General features: G+C 42.4%; 1 protein-coding gene across 1 annotated transcript in view; it reads right to left on the reverse strand.

Annotated features, from left to right (window-relative positions):
- The window catches only part of EPB41L4A (erythrocyte membrane protein band 4.1 like 4A), a gene marked incomplete at both ends in the record, with an annotated part of 179,736 nt that extends 166,434 nt beyond the window's left edge, over positions 1-13,302 (reverse strand). Inside the window, 3 exons of the mRNA XM_079701588.1 lie at positions 9,672-9,763; positions 13,035-13,151; positions 13,290-13,302. Of these exons, the coding sequence (XP_079557714.1) occupies positions 9,672-9,763; positions 13,035-13,151; positions 13,290-13,302 (222 nt within the window). The remainder of the gene's footprint in view (positions 1-9,671; positions 9,764-13,034; positions 13,152-13,289) is intronic.
- Positions 13,303-23,855: the final 10,553 nt, after the last annotated feature.

Below are 23,855 nucleotides of genomic sequence, written 5' to 3' on the forward strand. Positions count from 1 at the left end.
AAGCCGGTGCACCACAATGAAGAGTAGCCCTCACCCGCCACAACTAGAGAAAGCCCACGCACAGCAATGAAGACCCAATGCAGCCAAAATTTCTTTTTAAAGTTTTTTAATAATAATAAAAAATTAAAAAAAAAAAAAAGACTGCCATAGGAGAGTCAGACACACCTGGAATATAATACCAAGAACCTTGATGGAGGAAGCAGGTGACTGGCCTATCAGAAACCTGAAGAAGCCGGGGGGGCTATGGAGCGATAAGAAACTTCTAGAAAGTGAGACAAGGAAGGACTTGGTTTTCAGAAGCTTTTTTGTACATTTGTCTAGTAACTATGCACGTCTTATTTGAGCAAAAAAATTTTTTTAAGAAAAAATATGCCAAGTAGGAACTAGTCATTATCTTTTTCTTCCTCACAGCTATAGTTATTTTGCAGATTTGGCTCATGTGCTATGAGGTATTAAGTAAGGAAAATGTGGAGAGAGAAGATAGCACTACGATGGTGAGCTGTCAACATTCTGACCACGTTTACACCAACAATTCACGCTCCCATCCCTCAAAACAGTGACTTTAAGACTTTTTAATCTGAATTTTTCCCTAGCCCTTTGAGCAGGCAGACCTAACTATTCTAGGCCATCATATTACCAGCGTGGAGGCCAAGTGCCCCCAGTCCTTGAAACGCTGAGACACAGGCTTCACTTCCAAGGGAGATGGTTCGTTTCACCTGAAGTTTAATATAAACTTATTTCTTAACTTTACTTCTTTCGGTGTTTGGCAAAGGAAACTCATGAATGTGATTGTATTTAGCACCATTCCAAGTCTTTCTGACCATTTCTAGAAGAAATCTCTGCCAAAATGAGAAAATCAACAAGATGCTACAAAATAAGACATAAGTACAACCAAAGCACTTGGCAACATGCCCAAGGATTTTCTGGAAAATGAATAAAATGTTGTCATAGACAGATAAGGAACATCCACTAATGAGACTTTTGAGAGAATGAGTTGAGTGCCAACACAAATAACAGAAAAGTAATTTCATGAGGTCTCCCCGCATCTTGGCTTGTCTGTACTGTGCCCTTTTTGTGGAACATCTTCCCTCCTCTCTGTCCTCATCAAAACCCCACTTATCCTTCAGGACCAAGTGCAAATACCACCTTCTCCATAAAGCCTGTCCATATCCCCTTAACCTCATTATGACCTCGGCCTCCATTAGACCTACAAAGTGTCTTACTTTTGTCCTTCTCTGAGACTTACACTATTCTGCCTTTATTAAAGCCATTTGATACTTCTCTTAACTTTGCCACCAATATATAGACATTTTGAAAGCAGGTGCTGAACATTACACACCACTTCCTTTCCATGTCAGTCTGATAATCCATACACAGTAAGACCCCCCGAAAGTTCACTGAATAAATACTAAGGGCCAAGAAACAAGGAAGAGAAAGATGCAGTATTGGAAACATGGTGGCCTGTGAATTAAACTTCTCTTCCTGTCTCTCAATGAAGATTTCCATTTTTCTTGACCAATCAAACCTATGAGAGTGAAGAAAGATGGATGGATTCAGTTATCCTGCTGACCTCAGTATAACCACTGATTCAAAGCTACTTAGTTTATGTTTAATTTGAAAAACATACATTTGTTTCAGTGTTAATATAATTTCAAAAGACTTAATAGACTATGACGTTGGTGTAAGTATCTTACTTTTTTTTAAGTATCTTACATTTGAAATTTGTAAGATACAAAAAAATTAGAGGCCTGATATTCAATTTTTATACATCAAATATAAAGATACAGTTTTCTTTATGCAATAAAATAAATCTGACAAGAATTTAGATTTCCATCATCAGGAAAACAAAAAAGATTGGATATGAGGCAGTTAAGAAGAAAATAAAGAAATAAAGGAAGCTTCTGACTTTTTATAACTCCATTCAGAAAAACTTCATTTAAATGTTACAATTTATTAATTTACTTTTCAAATGAAAGTAAATAAATGCCTGTGACATACTACTGGATAGTAAATTATATGCCACTTAAATCTCAGCAAATAGAGAAATAGATTACTTTCATTACGGACATCCTAGCAACATTCTGGAAAGAATGGGGCTACAAGAGGCTTATAATCACAGAGAAAGACTCGTAGGCAGGATAAGTTTATTTGAAAATACCATCAGTGAGGCTTTCAACCAGAACAAAGGATTCTTCAAATGAGTAACAACACCTTTGCAGATTAACATGACATTACAAACCAGAAAGGCAGGTTTTTACCAGCTGCACAGAATGATAACTATTACGTTCCACACAAACAGCTTACTCCTTCACAAAGGGGAAATGAACCCTTTGAAAAATTCTTTAATGTTAAGCCTATAAAAATTCACTATGCTTTTATTTAATATTTTTGACATAATAGATTTCAGTTTCTCTGGGAAAGCAGAAACGACGTCAATTTTTTTTTTTTTTTTTTTTTTAGCTCTGGCCCGTTAGGATAAGGTAAAGCAGGGGCAATGGAGGAGACACTCCTCAGGCACCAATGGTAATTGCTTCTCAGACCAAGTACTGTTAACCACCATCTGAAGGTTTTTGTTTTTTTAACTAATTTATTTATTTTTGGCTGCGTTGGGTCTTCCTTGCTGAGCGTGGGCCTTCTCTAGTTGCGGTGAGCAGGGATTACTCTTCGTTGTGGTGCGCAGGTTTCTCACTGCGGTGGCTTCTCTTCTTGCACAACACAGGCTCTAGGTGCACAGGCTTCAGTAGTTGTGGCATGCAGGCTCAGTAGTTGTGGCACACGGGTTCAGTAGTTGTGGCTCATGGGCTCAGTAGTTGTGGTGCACAGGCTTAGTTGCTCCACGGCATGTGGGATCTTCCCGGATGAGGGCTCGAACCTGTGTCCCCTGCACTGGCAGGTGGATTCTTAACCACTGCACCACCAGGGAAGTCCCCCATCTGAAGGTTTTTGACTATGAGTTACCTTCACTTTAGGTGAAGGAATTAAAATGTGTTTACTTTTTAAAGTTACTACCTATGGTTTTCATACATAAAAGCTTGTTCACACTGATGAACTTTTCTCAGACTTTAATGTTTCTATCTATTCCTGTGTAACCAACACCTCCAAACTTAGTGGCTTCAAGCCACCACCACAGTTAGCTCATGATTATGCCATCTGGGCAGGGCTCAGAAGGGACAGCTAGTGTCTGCTCTGTCTGCTGTTGGCTAAAGAGGTTCTTGTAGGCTCAAGTACCTGAGATGGCTTCATTCAATAGTGACATCTCGGGGCTTCCCTGGTGGCGCAGTGGTTGACAGTCCGCCTGCCGATGCAGGGGACACGGGTTCGTGCCCTGGTCCGGGAAGATCCCACATGCCGCGGAGCGGCTGGGCCCGTGAGCCATGGCCGCTGAGCCTGCGCGTCCGGAGCCTGTGCTCCGCAGCGGGAGAGGCCACAGCAGGGAGAGGCCCGCGTACCGCAGGAAAAAAAAAAAAAAAAATAGTGACATCTCACCTCAGGTGACTGGAATGGCTGGGGGCTGGCGGGGCCTCTCTCCCCGACCTCACAGTCTCTCCTGCTCCGAGGCCTTTCTCCCAGCAAGGCAGTCTGACTTCATTACATGGTGACTGGGGGCTCTGAGAGAGCAAGAAGAGACAGTGCCCAGTTTCTCAAGGCCCAGGCCCAGCAGAGCATCACTCTTGCTACACCCTACCTGTCAAAGTCAGTCACAGGGGCAGCCCAGATGGAAAGGTAAGGGAAAGAGACTCCATCTCTTGAAAGGAGGAATGACATAAAGGTACAGGGAGTGACTGGAAGAATTGCTGGTGGTCATCTTTGTAGACAATCTACCATATTTCACTTCCTGATCTCTCTCTATACCTGTTATATTCTTTTTTTTCCTCTGCTGAACTCATCTTCACTGGAATGTTTCAAATTACAGGCATACCTCATTTTAATGTACTTCCCTTCATTGTGCTTTGCAGATTCTAAGTCTATTACAATGTGGAGGTTTGCGGCAACCTTGCATCAAGCAAGCCTATCGGCACAATTTTTCTGACAGCATTTGCTCACTTCATGCCTCTGGTCACATTTTGGTAATTCTCAGAATATTTCAAACTTTTTCATTATTATTATATTTGTCATAGTGATCTTCGATGTTATACTGCAAAAAGATTACAACTTGATGAAGGTTCAGATGATGGTTAGCATTTTTCAGCAATAAAAAATTTTTTAATTAAGGTATGTCCATTTTTTTAGACTTTATGCTATTGGACATTTAATAGACTATGGTATAGTGTAAACATAACTTTTATATGCAATGGGAAACCAAAAAATTCACATGACTCACTTTATTGTAATATTCTCTTTATTGTGGTAGTCTGGAACCCAACACACAATAACTCCAAGGTACACCTATATATGTTTGGATAGAGCGGATCACCTTTCTTCCATCAGCTTTAAATACATCATGTGCCAGGCAGTATGACTTGTACAGGACACCCAAACTCTTCTTGTAACTTACTATACTGTTCTTGTTTTATAACTTAGCTCTTATCTGGTATTAGAAAGTAGATTAGGCTTTTGTACTTTTTGTAGGGTTTTTTTTCTATTTTACATGCATTTATTTTATTCTATTCACATTGCACAATTATCATATAACCTACATTTCCATTATAACTGAGCCATACATGCAGCTGTGACTCCACAGTACAACCACAAAGTGGTATCAGATTTAAAATGCATAACCCCAAAATGAATGATGACTTTTACTTTCATGTCTCAAACACTTAGAGGGGTGGAAGAAATTATATCCTCCTCCTCTCCCTTCCTTCCTGAATAACTGAAACATTCCACTGAAAAGCCACTAGGGTCCCTTCCTCAATACTTGTTAGGGATACGTAGTGGTTATCTGGTGCGGCTGGACGTTGAGCCAGACAGTTGTCTGAGTAGGGATGGCCGCTGAGGAAGGCAGCGGCCAGAGTTGGCAGGCTGGTTACACACAGAGGAATTAAGCAATAAGTAAGTATACGGTGAAAAACAGGAGCCAGGTTTCATCTGTTAGAGAAGGGAGTTACAAAAACGAGAAAATGAAACTGTGGACATGGAGGTACCAATATGAGTACATGACTTAGTATGTTCAGATAAACATAGGTGGGTATGTATACGCACCCCACTCCTCTAGACCTGCCCCCTGAGAATGTATGGGAGCAGTGACACCCAGATAGCAAGGACCAACCTGGTGCCTAGATCTTTGGTTTCTAAATATCATCCTCTACTCCTTTGAAAACAGACTGATTCAAGGCTGGGACAGGGAAGTAAAAGGCCTAAAATGCTTTTTTATTACCAGAAAGGAATGGAGTGCTCAAAGAATGATGGGGTCCTTTCAAAAGAATACAGGTGTTAGCTTGAAGGGACTCTTACTGGTCAAATCTGGGGCAATTTGAACATCAATATAAGGGAAAACATCAGATTATAATACTCTGAGAGGAATCCCTGAGTCCATGTGAAATACAAACATATTAATGAATAAACAGAAGAGAAAATGTTTTTTATAATAAAATGCCAACTTATAACTGATCCAGTGAAGAATCATCAGCAATGCTAAAATGAGTGGGTGAAAAGTCAGAAGGGGAATGGAATATTTTACAAGGTCTCAGAATATCTCCCCACAAAATATTTATTACAAAGGATAAAAGAGAAACTTTACAGTGGAAAAAACCTGGCAGTCAAACCAACAAAGTTAATTTTACCAATAGTGAGACAAATTGACACCATGTACCACCTGAAAGGATGCAACAAATATAGCACCACTTCTGTGTCTTTCCTGCCAAAGATACTTAAGCTAAATTTAATACTGAGGAAACATCAGACAAGCCCAAATTGAGGGATACCATACAAAACACCTGGCCTAGTCTCTTCAAAAATAATAAGGTCATGGAAGTACTGAGTAACCATTCCAGACTGAAAGAGAGTTAAACAACATGTTAGCAAGATACCATGAATAATCTGGATTGGATTATTTTGTTCTAAAGGGGAAAATATTGGGATAACTGACAAAATTTGAACGAGGCCTTGGATTAAACAGCCAGACTGTATCTCATTTCCTGATGCTGACAGTTGTGCCGTGATTATGCAGTAGAGGGTCCTTGTTTGTAGGTAATTTGCACTAAGGCATTCAGTGGTAAAAAGTCATGTTTTCAACTTACTCACAAATGGTTCAGTAAGAGAGAGAAAAAATAATGATAAAACCTATGTGGTAAAATGTTAACTGCATCTATGGGTGAGGGGTAATTGAATTTACACTGTTAAGAATTCACTCAGCCTCTCAACTTTAAGATTATATGAGTTTTTATGAAATTTGTTTAATTGGGGGGAAATTCCAAATTTAAAAGATAAAGTGAAGCTTTGGTAATATTTTATTATGTCATAATAATTCAAAGTCATATAAGCCAAAATCACATAAAACAACAAAACTGCTAACACTAATTCTTAATGGCACATACTAGTACTTTACATATACAAGCTCAATGCTCACAGCCGCCCTGTGAGTTGGAGATGATACTGTAGCCGACACTTACTATCGGCCATGCACTGGGCACTGTTCTAAGAACACCACATCTTTCCATAAAGGGGAAACTCATTTAATCCTCATAGCAACTCAAGGAAATAGACATTATTATTTTCCTCACTTTACAGATAAGATAATTAGAACCCATGGGTTAAGTAAGAGCACACAGACAGTACAAGACAGAGACAGGATTAAAACCTAGGCTGTCTGGCTCTAGAACCTGTGCTCCAAAACGCCCTCACACTGTACTGGGAAAGCTAAAGAAGAGGTGTGAGGCCAGAATTCTCTCAAAACTCCTAGGGAGAGTTTCTTAAAATCGGTATCAGAGCCAAAGGACCCACCTGGGTTAACCACAGATTTTAAAGCTCCCTAAAATGACCTGGCCAGAAATCTAAGTTGGTTCTACTTGGAAAGACATTGTGACTGGTCTTCGGAGGGGCTGTCTCACCCTACTGACGCCAGCAGACATCAAGGGTCACTGTACTGGTGACTTAAACCACTCAAGGACCAAATCATCTCCTCCAAATACCTCAGTTGATGGGTCCCAGTTTGATGGCTTATACTCATCCATTATCACACACACACGCACTTTTATCTTCCAGTACTTGATTTACCATGGCCCAAGAGCCCTCTTAGCCTGTCTGAGGACAAGGCATCCATTAAAAGACAAAGAAAAATTACAGCCCAAGTAAGAAGTCTCAAGCCACTTGAGTGAGGGAGACCAAGATGAACAACTAAAACAGTGTCTATAAAAAAAACAAAGAAAATAAGGGAGAAAAGGCAACAGGGATTTTCAAAGGGATACTATTAGAACACACCAAAAAAGGCCTTTTAAAATCAAATTAAAATTTCAAAAGACACAATGGAAAAGGGCATGATCAGTACTGAGAACATTCAGTGTTCTGAAAGATCAGACAAGCATAAGTGAAAATACTAGAGAAATGGAAGACATATCCAGAAGACAGAACATGCAGAAAACAGGTTTTCCTGGAGAAGGAGAAACAGTAACAAACAAAAAAGAAATAAATTGGAAGGGAAAGTGGGAGAGGACAAAACAAAAGAAAACCTCCCTGAACTGAAAAGGGATAATTCTCTAGACTGAGAGGGCTCACAGAAAGCTCAGGCAGCATTAATGAGGAATAAAAAAGACACATGCCTAGGCTTGTGAAATACTTAAACTGAGAAGGAAAATCATCCGCAACCACACATCTTACTGTGTTCATTAACATGACTTCACTATTTCAGGAAACCCTTACCCAGGAAGATGAAGTTATAAATAATTTTATTGGTTCAGGAACTTTCCAAAACCCATTTATTTAAACAACAGACAGCTCAACTAATCCTTATGAGAGTAAATATCCCTTACTTAGCCCACCGCTCTTAAACTGTTTTATCAAAAACTTGGTCTAATTCTATGTCCTTGCACTGAACAGCCTGCCTCAAACCAGACCTTAACGAACCTCATAAATCCCCCATCTCTGTCCTCCCTCCTCTGAAACACTCAGTCAGTGTCATGGTCCCGCTCACTGCCATAAGCATTAAACTTGGCTTTTCTTTATCTATAGGTTATTCTGCAGTCTTTTCAGAGTCAGCAGTCAGAGAATCAAGATTAAGAGGAAATCATATAGTTACTCAAACAAGTTGAACAGAGGACTTACAGAGGAAGAAGGATCAGATTAGCATCAGATTTCTCAACTGCAATACTGAAAACTAGAGCACACTTAAAGAGGGACTACTGAGAGAAGAAGCCCAAACAAGCTGTTCTTCACCTGTCAGGGAAGACAAAAACCCTTTCTTGAATATGGGAAAGTAAGAAGCTACTTAACCAATGAACTCAACCTGAGGAGATCTTGGAAGATGTGCTCTAACTAGACAGAGACCTCAAGATGGGCAAGACAAAGAGGGGGGAAGTGGCACAATGTAACGGGATGAAGCTACTATGACTTGGAATTTAGAGTTTATAATTTAAATGTTTATTAAGAGACATACAATAAGAAGAAACTTAACAGATGAGAATAAAAAATTCTAACCTGTCTAGGTAAAACCCAAGGTGGGGGGATATTTATTATTTAATTTTTGTATGTTAATATAGAATTTTTAATTGTAGCTGCTCTGGAAGTATCCAGTGGGAAAAGAACCACTAAAAGGAAGAACAAGCAAAGAATGTCCATGTTAATGATGAGGTTGGTAGAGAACTGAGCAGGAATGTGACCATGGAGCAAAAGAAAGGAAAAGAAGAGCAAACAACAACAAAGTATAATAAATGATAAATTAAAAATAGATGGCAAGAATAAAAACACATGTAGCATTTAGGATGATAAATGTGAGTGGTGAAGGAGTGACAATCTTTTGAAAAGTGACCAGACAGCAGCTATCACAGGTACCCTTAAAACAAACCATCTGACTCTGGGGGATCTATTTTATGGAAATGAAAAGCACCAGCTATATAGTCAAGGATGTTTACTGCCACACTGAGAGTGGCAAAATAAAATCCCCCAACCTGCATGGCCACCAACAGAAGAATTATTGAATAAACCATAGTCATTCAAAATAAGAAATTATGCAACAATTAAAAAGGGTTGAATAAATATGTGCTAAGTTGAAGTGATATTCATAAGATATTTTACTTACAAAAGTAGAGTTGTGTTTTAAGTGGGTGATGAGGAATTATTAAATTTTTCTCTATGCATCTCTACATTTTTTAAATTTATTAGAACAGTATGTTTTACTTTTGCAATTTCAAATTTCAGAATTTCAAATTTTGTAACTTCAAAACCATCTAAGAGGGCTTCCCTGGCGGCGCAGTGGTTGACAGTCTGCCTGCCAATGCAGGGGACACGGGTTCGTGCCCTGGTCCGGGAAGATCCCACATGCCGTGGAGCGGCTGGGCCCGTGAGCCATGGCCGCTGAGCCTGAGCGTCTGGAGCCTGTGCTCCGCAACGGGGGAGGCCACAGCGGTGAGAGAATTGCGTACCGCAAAAAAAAAAGGAAAAAAAAAAATCTAAGAAAAAGAAAAGAAAAGGTGGTAGGGAGGTCATTCCTTGGCAAGAGAACAGCACAGATCAGTGTTCAGAGGCAGCTGAAGGTGACTCAGGGACCTGGGTTTTATCCAGCTCTGCTCCTGACTCACTGAACCTCGGGCAGGCTGCTTAACCACGCAGGGTCCCAGTTTCTTCATTTGCGAAATGAGATCACTGAACTGTATAAAGATCCTTTCCGGCTCTGGCAGTCAATGAATATGTAACAAAAACTGCAGACTGAATCCTCTGGAAACCCACACTGTCTGCCTCTTTCTCTGTGAACTTACACTTATCCAAAATCTAGGCAAGGGTGAGTGCCGCCAGTCCTCCTGAAAGCCGTGCCTAACCCCCAACCAGAAGGAAATACCACCAGGGGGTTATCAAGAGAACAGCCAGGTCTACACAGAGACAGCATAAAAGCTGTTCACTGGAGTCCCTTCATCAAACAGGGCCCTCCCAGTTTCATAGAAGAGGCAATAAAACATAGAAGGGGCAATACCCCTTGGTATTACTGGCCAAGGGGTAATTCAAAATAATTGTTTCTTTTCATCTCAAATTTCTGAAAAAGATATATATAAAAAAAGGGGGGTGGGGGAATACTATCAGAACAGAAGTAAAAAAAAAAAAATAGTTTTACACATTGGCTTTAGTCATTGAAAGCTTTCTACTCACCATGCCTCTAAAGACAGGGTCTTGTTCCAGTGCCCTGTTATTTCATTTAGTGTTCTTACCTCAGCACTCCTGAACAGTATGTGATGTACAGCAGTTCACAGTGCAAAGGCTGGTGCTCTCAACTCACCCTGTCTCCTTTGTTTTCATCCCGACTTCCTTTTTCTTGTCCCTGCTCTCCACTTTTAAGAATCAACCAAATGACTAAAGCCACTTACACACCTACACCATGTAAGTTCTACAGTCAACCAAAAATCTTCAGAGGCAATAGAGCACTAACAGGATCACAGAATCAATTATCTATTCACTCAACAAACATTCACTGAGCATCTACCATACACTGTGCTAGAGACTTTCAATATCTCATTTAACCCTCACAACAAGCGCATAAGTCAGGAGCAGCCTCAATTTTACATATGGGGAAACTAAGGCTCAGGAAGGTCAGCTGAGTGACTTGCCAAAGCCATGGAACCAGTTAAGTGCTGAAGCTGAGATATTCACCTGAGGAAGGGCTCATGGTCATGGTCCTTCCTGAACATGATGTTAAGGCTCAGAAGAGCAGACAGTATTTCTGGCTAGAATAATTAGAAAAGGCTTCCTTAAAGAAAAGAAATTCAACATATTATGGAGTAAACATGGCTTTTTTAAAGAAGGACCCTCCATGTTTAAATTTAATGATTCTAAGAAATAAATATCTTCTAAAGCTCCTTTTAAGGATAGAAAATGTCAACACTATCTGTACCTACTCAGTAAGACATTTTTCTATTTAATAGAAATTGTAAGCTGCAAACTTCAGCTGTAAATAGAAGCACTTTGAATATAGTGAACAATCAATAACTACTCTTGGATACAGAAAGAAAGATAGGAAAGGAAAGGAGGACAGGCAAGCATTGGATTCGAAGTGGGGTCTGGCTGTCCAGTCAATCCACCCTTCATGGTCATTGCAGTTCTACAACTTTTAATTACGTGCAGTCTCCACTATCAGTTTATTTTATTTCTTCTTCATATCTTCATTTTATTTCTAACATTTGGGCAAGTTATAGTCCTTTAAAAAGATGCTGTAAAATATTAGGAGAGAAAGATCCTATAAATCAAAATAATCTTAGTTGAATTCAAGTTTCCCAAAGAAATAATATTGCGAATAAAGAGTTGTTTACTGCAGAAAAGGTTATGTATCTGATAGTCCTCGTGCAGAAAAGGGTTGTGTATCTGATAACTATTTTAATGGTTGTATCTAAACTGTTTTTTTAAAAAATGAAGTGATTTTGGATTTTGTTATAAAGTAATGAAATAGAGCTAACTTAAGAATTTGCCCCAGAATTGAGTAATAACCAGAGTTGAGACTGGAATCCAACTCTCCTAACTGCTCAATGTATATCCCACTCATTTAAAATGCTGGTCACTTTGTAAGCACTTTGTAAGCAACCAATATTCCCCTAAAAAGTTTCAAGAAAATCAAATTTTCATCATTCAAACTATATTGTACCATTGACTTTTTCTGAAATTTTAATACTTAACTCATTAATCCTCAAGTAGCAAAGCACCTAATAAAACTTCTCAATTCCTTGGATTTTTTTTTTTGGGGGGGGGGTGGTAAAACAGTTAATACATTAGAAGGAAATACAAATGTATTAAAAGATGTGAATCACCAACTCCTAAATCACAGGTCTTACAGATAAATTTTTCTGTGGCACTTATTAAAGCACAGTTCATCCAATTTCTCCACTCTAAGGGAGTTTAACTAAAATGCACAGGGAAATGTTGACAAGGGCCAAGAGCCATGGTCTCTGTTTCAAAGCAACTTGAACAATGTGCATTTAAGCAGCCCCTATCCCCTGAGAGCTATGCATCCAATAGGGTAGCCGCCAGCCACACGTGGCTATTGAATAAATGTGTCTGGTCCAAATTGAGAGGTGCCGTAAGTATAAAATACACACTGGATTTTGAAGACAATATAAAAACAGAATAATTTTTATATTAACTATATGTCAAAATAATATTTTAGATATATTGGATTAAATAAAACGTTATTAAAATTAACTTTTTAAATGTACCTACTAGAAAATTTAAAATTATCGACGTATTTCACATTATATTTTTTTTGGACAGCACTATACTGAAGCTTTTCTTGATAAAGGAACACAACTGCTGACAGCGGGTTCCCTGGGTTGGCAAAAGGGTTCTGACAGTCCTGACAACTAATTCTGTTATGACAGACCCTCCCTATCTAGTCCTGGCTCTGATCTTAACTAGGTGGGTGACCGAAAGCTGCCCCTTAACCTCTCCAGCCCTAAATCCTCATCTGTAAACCTGGAGAACTAATACCAAGGCCTCATTTTAAACAATGAAGACACTGAGACCACATTTCCTGCCTTCTGGTTCATTGTTCCTTTCACTGCACAACTGCATCACACCGCTTTCCTGATTTTATCTGTTCAGTGACCCCACACACTGCATCTCCAATCCCAGGGACCAGCCTGAAATTGGGTGTCACTCTACAGGAAAATGAGAGTGTAGATGAATCTGAGCAGACCTATCCCACCACGGGTGATATTTTCAGCACCCCGACCCCCTCCTCAGCTGAAAGTGAGAGGACTTTCCCACAGTGGGTGGCCCACGGGACCATTTGCAACATCAAAGGGAGGCAGAGTACTGGGCATCTTCAGAGCTCCAGGCAAGGCTGTGTGACCTAAGGCAAGTCTGCTGAATCACGGTCACACTCAGTTTCCTCACCGGCAAAATGCATTAATAACACCTGCCCAACCCACATCATGGGCTGGTTTGGAAGATCAAATAAAACCTACCTGAAAGCTGTTGAAAAGCACAAAGCACCACATATACAGTCATGGTGTCGCTCCTTTCATAAAATGCTAGCCTATGCACAATCACAGCATGCTCTACGCTAACCAGGCTCTGCAGCACTGTAAGATAATAAGGGCACAGTTTGATGCTTGCCTAAATTCATTTATTTTTTAGGTGAAAAAAAGAATAGATGTAGATCTCTTATTTTTTAAGTTTTTAAAAAAAACCAGGATGATGCCAAGTAATAAACAGCTTACCTTCATCCCGCATTTACTACGCACCAGGAATTGTTCCATTCTTAAGATTATCCGATTTGATCAGAGCAACTTATGTTAGAGATGAGGAAACTAAAGTGCAGAGAGTAACTATGCCTTATATGTGGTAGGAAGAAACAAGACTTGACCCCAGGCCACCTGGCTATGCAGTCCATGCTCACACCTGCTGCCAACGTGTAGAGTATACTCTCTTGGTAGAAATAAAAAGGCCTAACACTTGTGCGTCTATGTATCAGTAAGTGTCAACATATGTATATTTTATATAGATTTGGAAGAAATTATTAATAGTGATTACCTTCAGAGAGAGCAGTTAGCAGGATGGGGTGTGCACAGGGTGAGAGGCTTTTACTCTTCATTCTATAAACTGCTGTGCTGGTTCAAGATTCTGACCTTGTGTACTTTGTTTATGTCCACAAACTATTTTAAGTAAGGGAAGTCATCTTTCAACACGCTAAGGAGCTACCTTTCTATTCTTACAAATCCTTAAACCAACATAGCAGGAAAGCCACTGACTCTGCGTCAACACACCCAAGCCCAAATTCCACTTCCCACTACTTAATACTCATGGACATTTGGAGAACTTCCTTAGCCCTCTGGGCTCAGCTGCTTCTTCTACAAGGAAAAAACTCCACCTTCCTCACAGGCTTGCTGTGAAGATCAATGCATGCCAAGAATCCGGTCCCAAATTGGTGCCCAGCCATCGCTGAAGAATATTACTTCCGCTCCATCCCCCTTTATAACTACTCATATCTGCTGGTTTTACACATGAAACAGTGAGATGTGTTGATCTGCTGCACCAGACAAATGGCCCCAAACTGGAGGCTAACTCTGCTTCCTGGTTTCCTTATTTATAATAGGCAGTGGGCACACGTGCTTGGGATCCCCCAGCACTGGGTAAGTGAGGGTTCCCTGGGGTTTCAGAGGGCTGGTATGTCCTGCTTCCCACTGGGGTGTTGAACCAAAGAAATACTGGGAATCCAGGGCCAGAGCAGCAGAGGGCAACAGGCTAGGGCCACCTGGGCAGGGCCCTCTGGGTACTGCTGCTGCATCCTGACCAAGTCTCATCAGAGCAAAGCTGTCAGCCTCCACTCTGGCATTGGGTCAGCAGATCTTTGCAAGCACAGCCACAGGAGTTGGCAGGCAAAGGGTCTCAGCCCTCAGGAATAAGCACCCACCAGTCCCCCAACCAACGTGGGCAGTAGCAGCTGGGGGGAAGCTAACTCAACAGAGGATCTGCTGTCCATGGTACCCAAGGGGTACCTGCTTCTGGGTACATGTGAGAACGGCCTGGATTGCTTTTTCAAAATACTGATCCTTCACCTCCAACCCTGAGCCGTCCAGGCGACTGCCAACAGGCATTAGAATCACAGCAAGTATTTCTTATTAAGGAACAGGATGCTACCAAGCAGCTCCTTCTCAAAACAGGTGAACTGGGAACAGAAACTGAAGAAACCTAAGGGATCTGGTCTGTGGGAGCAGGAATGAAAGCAAAGACATTCGTGACCTCCACTTCTATCCTCAAGGAGGCAGGTACAACATTACAAGAGTTCAGCCTCTGAAGCTCTAATTCCAAAATCTTAAGAAGGTGAAAAGTAAAACAGTCTTCTTGGTTTTAGCTCTAGATTCCAAACCATCTCATCAACTTATTTTACTCTTGAACCATTCTTGCTGACACACAGCCTTAGGTGGGGTGGTACCACTTCTGTTATTTGGAGTAATCATCTGGCTTAGGGACCAGCCAGGACCATTTCAGTGTGACAAGGTCTTCCATGAAATAACTGCTTATGGGTTTTTATTTTTTCAAGTCTGTACCAGACTCACAGACATAGAGAACAGACTTGTGGTTACCAAGGGGACAGGTGGGGCGGGGGATGGACTGGGAGTTTGGCGTTAGCAGATGCAAACTATTTTATATGGAATGGATAAACAACAAGGTCCTACTGTATAGCACGAGAAACTATATTCAATATCCCATGATAAACCATAATGGAAAAGAATATAAAAAAGAATGTATGTATAACTGAATCACTTTGCTGTATAACAGAAATTAACACAATACTATAAATCAACTATACTTCCATAAATAAATAAATAAATAAATAAATAAATAAAAATAACATCTGTAATAAAACTCTGCACTACAAGAGATGTGGGCACTCCTGCTCCTGAATGACACCAGGCCCTCTCTGAAATCACCCTTTCACTCCCTAGTCCAGGCACTCTTTTTCCACTTCTGGTTGTCTTTCATTTCTCTTTCTTTGTACATTCTTTCTTTCCTAATAAGTCTCATATTTGACTGACACCCCAAGCTATATTTTAAGCCCCTCTCAGAATAACATGGATTACCAATAGTACAGTTAAAGTTAGGAATTGAAAACATACACAGATACAGTAGAACTATAGCTTTTTAAAAATTGACCTATTTTTTAAAAAGCACATGATTATTTTTGTACTTTTGCTTATGTACTTTGTGGCTCTTTACAAACAGTGAAAGGCTTTCTTCCTTTACTGTTTTAAAAGCAACACAAAAGGGCTTCCCTGGTGGCGCAGTGGTTGAGAGTCTGCCTGCTAATGCAGGGGACATGGGTTCGAGCCCTGGTCTGGGAGGATCCCACGTGCCGCGGAGCAACTAGGCCCGTGAGCCACAACTACTGAGCCTGCGCGTCTGGAGCCTGTGCTCCGCAACAGGAGAGGCCGCGATAGTGAGAGGCCCGCACACCGCGATGAAGAGTGGCCCCCACTTGCCGCAACTGGGGAAAGCCCTCGCACAGAAACGAAGACCCAACACAGCAAAAAAATAATTAAAAAAAATAAATTAATAAACTCCTACCCCCAACATCTTAAAAAAAAAAAAAAGGCAACACAACATACCAATAAAGAGACTAGTGTTCAAGGTTTGGGGAAAGGTTCTTCATAGGCTCAGATCAATCACAGCATGTGGTAGAGGAAGAACAGGGAGATGGTGGGTACTGATATTTAAGCATAAGTCATGTTTGTTCTTAACACTATCGAGTTCCCAACTCCTGCAAATGCTAAGAATACTCAAATCGTTAGCAGCCACTTTGCTGAGCAGGAGCCCTAACTGCAGGACTGTTTTTCCCTCCATCAGCTTAATGCCTGAAACTAACACAATACTGCAAATCAACCACACTTCAAAATAATAATAATAGGGGCTTCCCTGGTGGCGCAGTGGTTGAGAGTCCACCTGCCGATGCAGGGGACACGGGTTCGTGCCCCGGTCCGGGAAGATCCCACATGCCGCGGAGCGGCTGGGCCCGTGAGCCATGGCCGCTGAGCCTGCGCGTCCGGAGCCTGTGCTCCGCAGCGGGAGAGGCCACGACAGTGAGAGGCCCGCGTACCGCAAAAAATAATAATAATAATAATAATAAAATGGAGGCATCCCTGAAAAGCTTGAAGTATATCACTTTGGGAATGAGCCTCTCGCTAAGGAGCTACATCCCTGAGCAGGTTTCATTTCCCAAGCAAGACCCCTAATTCCTCCTGGTTCTGCTGGGCCCTCCCCTCTAGGAAATATATGGGGGTGGGGGGAGACATGGAGCAGGGGGGATGGGAAAATGATAGGAATGTGCATGTCAGCCCTGCTGACCCCACCAGCCGATTAAGGAGCCTCACTGCTGGTCTCCACGGGAAGCTGCAGCCAGCCTCAGACGGAAGGATAATGGTTGTGACACCAAACCCCAGGAGACGGGGTGCTGATGAATATTAAACAAACACACAGACAGACAAAGCAGAGATGATCCAAGATACTATGTTTGCACTCCCTGTTCTCAGAAATGGATAGCTTGGCCACAAGGGGAAGATGTGTCTTCCCCAAACTGCTTGACTTCCTCTGGTCCTCTTTTCTTCCCCCTCTCTCTCCTCCACTTACACGCTGTTAAGGGAGTCTCCCTCCGACTGCTACATATTGACAGCAATTCTGATCCCACTCTTTCCAGGACATGTCACCAGCTCGGCTTTTGCATAAATGCTTCTCTGGCAACCTAGCTGCCTGCCGGGGCCCCTGATCAGCGAGGAGGGGTATCACATTGAATTATCCTACGTGCACACCCCATGATGTTACCATCGGTTTCCCCTGTAGGTATACATAAACAGCTTACTCAGCACCCACTTCATGTCATCTCAAGGACCACAAAGCATGATTAACAGTGAGTCTAAGAAAATGAAAAGTAAGAGATGAGGGGTGTGAGTGTTCCACAGACACCCCACTGGACAAAGCCAAACATTAAATTCTGACAGAGAAAAGAACTGCAAAAAGCATTCGTGACAACCTTAGGAAACATACTACTAAATTCCGGCCTAGAATGGGATTTTTCATTTCCATTAAGTTTAAGTAGCACAAGAAGAACTACTCTGTCATCACAAAAAAAAGCCAGGGTGGCTTTGCACTGATTGGGCACAAGGGGCCTGGACACGGGATGCCTTGTTTGGATCCGATCAAGGCCCTGCACGGTGGACCTGAGAGCAGGGGGAAGATCTCCATCACTGAAAGGCAGAAAACCAAAGGTACCTCCACTAGAGTCTGAATTCACCCAAGCACCAAACTCACAGAAGGACACTCCTTCCTCAGCAGTTAGAAATCTTTTCAGTCTTATAAAGAATTAATCTATTGTCTTTAACCAGGAAAAGGTAAACATAATATAGATTTATAGGCAGAAAAATATCACCACTACTTTTTGTTTGAAACTTTTCTTTTTTTAAAAAAACCAGATCTATACAACCAAAGGAAATGAGGAATATGATATAATCACTCAAATAGGTTTGGATGCTTCTAGATATTCAAGTCTATTAACCCAGGCCCACAAATTAGCATTTCTCAGATGGTTCATTTTACCCCATTATACCAGCCAGACACTGTGATAATCAGGACAAGATCTCCTGACGCAAATCTGTTCGTAGCTCTCCATCTCCACCACCACCACCCAGTCGGAGCCATCTAGACTACTGCAGCTGCCTCCTAACTGGTCTCCCGGCCAAGCACAGAGGCTAGCTCTCTCAATCCGGAAGCAGTATGCATTGTTGACATTATTATCCCTCAATATTTGTCTTTCAAACCTGTCACGTGCAGATTTTGTAAGATGCAAGAACGTTTGATCATTAATACTGATGATGCATGTATACTGAGATTTTTCACTCACACAGGAATGAGAATTTATTGCTTTTCCTCTAACTTTCTAAGATATCTAACTATATTTAAATTTCTCTTAAAGCCTATAATTTGATCTTAGTACAGACCTAACTGATCCGTTTTAGTAAGCTTTGCCACAATTTGGGTTGGTCTGTATCCATCTAGCACAGACTCTATCTGGACCACATTCCCTCCGTTGACCAATGATTTTGAGCATTTACTATATTCAAGGCACTGTGTTAAGTACTAATGTAACATAACAGTAATGCTACTAATAACTGACACATTTACTGAACACTTAAAATGAGCAGACACGGGCTTCCCTGGTGGTGCAGTGGTTGAGAGTCCGCCTGCCGATGCAAGGGACATGGGTTCGTGCCCCAGTCCGGGAGGATCCCACATGCCACGGAGCGGCTGGGCCCGTGAGCCATGGCCGCTGAGGCTGCGCGTCCGGAGCCTGTGCTCCGCGGCAGGGGAGGCCACAACAGTGAGAGGCCCGCGTACCGCAAAAAAAAAAAAAAAAAAAAAAAAAAAAGAGCAGACTCTGTTTTAAGTGCTTCCATGCAGTATCTCAGTTATCACAGGAGCCTTGTGAGACTGATAATACTCCTACCTCCTTTCACCGATGAGAAACTGAAGACTTAGAGAAGCAAAGCCATTCACGTACAGTGCCACAGTAAGTGGTGGGACAGCAAACCTCCAGAGTTCATATTCCCCACTATACTATATCCTAAGACCCCAATATCAATAAAGTATCCCTTGCCCTCAAGAATGTGAAAATACCTAAGAATTGGTGAAAGCATGTAAACAAATAGACCTGTTGTAAGGAAACTACCAGGGGACTTCCCTGGTGGTGCAGTGGTTAAGAATCCGCCTGCCAATACAGGGGACACGGGTTTGATCCCTGGTCCGGGAAGATGCCACATGCAGCAGAGCAACTAAGCCCGTGCACCACAACTACTGAGCCTGCGCTCTACAGCCCACGAGCCACAACTACTGAGCCTGTGTGCCTAGAGCCCATGCTCCGCAACAAGAGAAGCCACTACAATGAGAAGCCCGTGTACCACAACGAAGAGTAGCCCCCGCTCACTGCAACTAGAGAAAGCCCACACACAGCAACGAAGACCCAATGCAGCCAAAAATAAATAAATTTATTTATTTATTTATTTATTTAAAAAAAATAACTGCCAGGAAGAAGATGTTATGAGAATTGGGAGGAGGCAGTGGACTGTTTCATGAGCATAATCAGGGCAGGCTTTTCAGAGAAGGAAGCCTTTGGGCCACTCCTTGCAAGTGAAGGTCAGAAGCAGGCATTCCTGCAGGAGAAAATGGCAGGAACAAAGACACCACTGTAGGAAGGCACGGGGCACATAAAGAGACAGAAAAGGACTCCACTGGGCCAAGTGCAAGGTCACTCCTGAACACATCACCTCTTCTCCATCCCCTGGGTCTCAGGTCACGTCCTCATCCTTCCTCCAGCCCACGTCCCCGCCTCTTGCCCTCCTGTCCCCTTTTCTAATACACATGCTGACAGTGTTCCTCTCCCAAAAAACCTGCCCACAAATAAAGTCAAACCTTCTTGGTATGATATTCAAAGCCAAGTTACCAACGCCTCCGCGCCCCTCACTCCCAAATATCCCATCTAACCTGTTCCCCAGCCAAACCAAATCTCTTCCTTCCCCTAAGCAGACTGTCTTCTCTCATGCCCCAGACCCTCCCACAGGCTACCTCCTCTCTCTGGAAGGCCTTCCTCTCTTGTCTGTTGGTGAACTCCTACCAGCTCTTCCCCTGGCAGCTGTCCCAGAGCCACAGCCCAGCCTCGCCCTGGCTCACCTCAGCCAGTCCAGCCTCCCTGCTGTTCCCTGAACGAGCCTACCACATGGTCATGCCAGGGCCACTGCACTGGCTTCCCAGAACCAGAAAACCTCTCCCACCACATGTTCTGCAGTTGTCCCCACACTTTCTCCAGGTGAAGGGGCTTCCTCTTGCAGCCTATGTGAAAAAGAACACCCCTTACACACATACCCCAGCCTGCCTCATTCCCTTCACACTGCTTTATTTTCTTCATAGCATTTATCACAACTTGATATACACACAGAAAGACACACACACATTTTTTATTGTGTATTTTTTAGGGCCTACGTCAATCTCCACAATAGGGCTGGCAGACTATAATGCATGGGCCAAATCCGGCCCACTGCCTAGGCTTTGATTAGAAAAAACGCACCCCATTATTTTCCATATTGCTATGGCAGGGTCGAATAGTCGGGGCTTCATGACCCACAAAGTTTAAAATATTTCCTACCTGATCCTTTACAGAAAAGGTTTGCCAGCCGTGCTCTCGAGTGTCAAGCAATCTGCCTCTCTCTCCCTCTGTGCTCACAGTTTACCTCCAGACCTACTGTTGCATTACCTAGCAAGCAGCAGGCACTCAGAAACCATCTGTTAAATGGAAGACAGGGAGATGGAGGGGGAAGTGTGAAAGGAAAGGAGTAAATGGATGCAAGAGAGGCCGGAGGGGAAATCAACAGGCCTGGTGACTGCATGCAGGTGCCAGCAAAAAGAGAAGGAATCACCCAACAGAAGGATTTCAAACTTGGCTGTGTTCCTTAGGCAAAGGAGGAGGTTCTGATCAAACCACAAACACAAGTTCTGCATCAGGGCTGGCTGTCTCCCCATTGATGGGTTTGAAATGAAGGTGTCAGGCTCCTTGGCAAGGTCGGTCAATGCCCCACAGCACAGCCCCTATTAATAAACTGGCTCCATTATTATGGGATTGAAATATATACTGGAGATTCAAAGTTTTGGTAACCAGAGATAACATGCTTAAATTTGAACGGCTAACAAAAGAGTAACAAGTAAATACATATAAGCCAATTTATACATTTTAAATGCATAAATGTTTATAAGCAAATAAAAAACCTTAGACCTGATGGAGGAGATCCTTTAATGATTAGCAAATCTTACTCTCTGGGTTAACAAATGAGAAACTAGGACCCAGACTGGTTAAGTCACCCAGCTGGTTAAGAGGAGGAGGCTGGAACAGAACCCAGAACTCTTGCCGAGGGGCCCAGGGCTCTTCCCATCATCAGTGCTCACAGCAGCACCAGGAGTCAGGAGGGAGGTCCTGCCGACTTCCAGCACTTTCACTGAAGCACTGGGGACAGAAGCAAGACTGCACAGGACTGAGGGAGCAAATGAGGGAAACAAAGAACTGTCCAATTAGGAACGCCAGTGGGGACTTCTGGCCCACCTTTCACTTGACCTTTCTGTAGCACAGTGGTTCTCAAAATTTAGGCTGTATCACAATCAACTGGTGCCCTGGTTAAAACAGATGGCTGGCCCACCCCAGAGTTTCCTCTTCAGTTGGTCTGGGGTGGGCCCAAGAACTTGCACTTTTAACAAGTTCCCAGGTGATGCTAATGCGGCAGGTCCAGAGATCACACTCTGGGAACCACTGTGGCAGCATCTGACCTTGACCCGTCCTGTGGCTTTCCTGACTCCTCTCTCACCTGGATCTTCACCTCTCTCTCTGGCCACCAGTTTGAGAAGGCTGTCTATGAAAAGAAGAGGGGGAACAGGGCAGTGGCAGCTGCAAGTTCAAGGAAGATGAAAGAACCTGAGCTTGTTCACAACCCATCAGAGGAAAGAGCCATCTTAGTGAGGGAGCACAGAAGGTGGGGACAGGACAGAATGGCAGACGTCTGAGCAGACAGAAGGGCACAGAATCTTTCCAGATGTTAGTGACGAGCCCAGGGCCCTAGAGGTCAAGCAATGAATAATTTTGCAAGTATGTCAGGATGAATGTCTCAAAATGAACGCTATCTACCTCAAAACAATTCCTGTGATTATTAAGCTGTTTTGCCAATAGGGCAGACAAACTGTCAAAACAGTTTAGTGCTTCCTCTAGAATTGCCTGCTGAGAATGTAGCACATTCTTTAAATATCCTCAACTTTTGCAAATGGCCATTTGAGGGTGGCTGTAAGTTGGGAAAAGTCCAAAACATTATCTGAAGACCAGTCTTAGTAAAGGAGTTGAGTACACTGAATAACATATTTCTTAGTTAAAAACCAAGAAATACATTGAAAGTAAGACTGATTTCTTTAAGCCATAATGGGAGTACCATTATTATATGTACAAAGTCTGCTGAAAAATACGCATAGATACATAAGTGATGATATTCTTAAAATTGGTCTTCTCGATTTCATAATTGCAAGATTGAGGTTTAAGTCATCAAACAAAAATTATGTGTGTGTGTGTGTGTATATATATATATATACACAGAGAATATATATATTCTGTGTATGTATGTATGTGTACATATGGAAAAGAACAGATGATAGAGACTGACTCGCCATCACCTTCCTCTTGTTATAATCCTCCCATGAAACCAACAATGTTGGGGCACTAAATCTAGGTCAACAGGTCCCTGCCTCAGGAAGAAAAGATCTTCATTGGTGAACCAGATGCTGGGGAGGGGGAGAAACTGGCTGGAAGCTCCAGCTCTATAATCAGACAGACCTCATTCGAATCCCGGCTCCACCACTTCCTTAACGTGTCACTTTAGAAAAGCAACCTTCCAAAGCACAAGATTTCCCATTTTAAAAATACAACTGGTAATAAGAACTGCCTCACAGGATGGCTTTGAGAATTAAATGACAAGATCCTGTACTGTGCGTGGCTGGCCATGCTGTTTCATCGTAAGGTGTCCTCCATGCTAGCTGTCACTGTCACCGCTCTCATGGATCTGCTAAGGTCAGGATGCCCCTGTGGAGCCTGGACATGCCCCGTGCTCCATCCCCCTCTATCCTATCACGAAGAATAAAGCCAGCTCCAGAAACCTGGGAGAGTCAGTGAGGACTGTTACAAATCCTACTTCTTCCAAACAGGATTTAGAACCAACTAAGGCCTCAATTCTTCAGCATCATTGAGGTCCCCACTCCCTGGGGAGTCACCAGGGGCTGGCTAGAGCCATCTTCTCCCTAGAGCTCCTCTGGCCAATGCATCTATGCCTCTTCCTCACAGATCTGCCTCATCTGCCCTATCTTTCCATCTTATTATATTTTGCCTTCTAACTTGATTTTCTATTCCTCCTCCTCCTAATAATGGCCATAAATTACTGAGCACTTATGTGACCAGACACTATTCTAGAGCACTTTACAGGGATCATCTCATTTTATTTCCACAACAACCCTTTGAGGCTGGAACTACTGTTATCCCAGTTTTCAGAGAGGAAAAACTGAGACACAGAGAAGTCAAGCAACTTGCTCAAGGTCACACAGCCAACAAGCCATGAAGCCAGGATTCAAACACAAGCCATGTCATTCAGAGCCCGTGCTCCTAACTATACACCTCCTCATACAAACGTACAACCAGATTTCAATGATCCCAAGTCACAAGC

This window comes from Hyperoodon ampullatus, assembly GCF_949752795.1.
Source record: "Hyperoodon ampullatus genome assembly, chromosome: 4".
NCBI lineage: Eukaryota > Metazoa > Chordata > Mammalia > Artiodactyla > Ziphiidae > Hyperoodon > Hyperoodon ampullatus.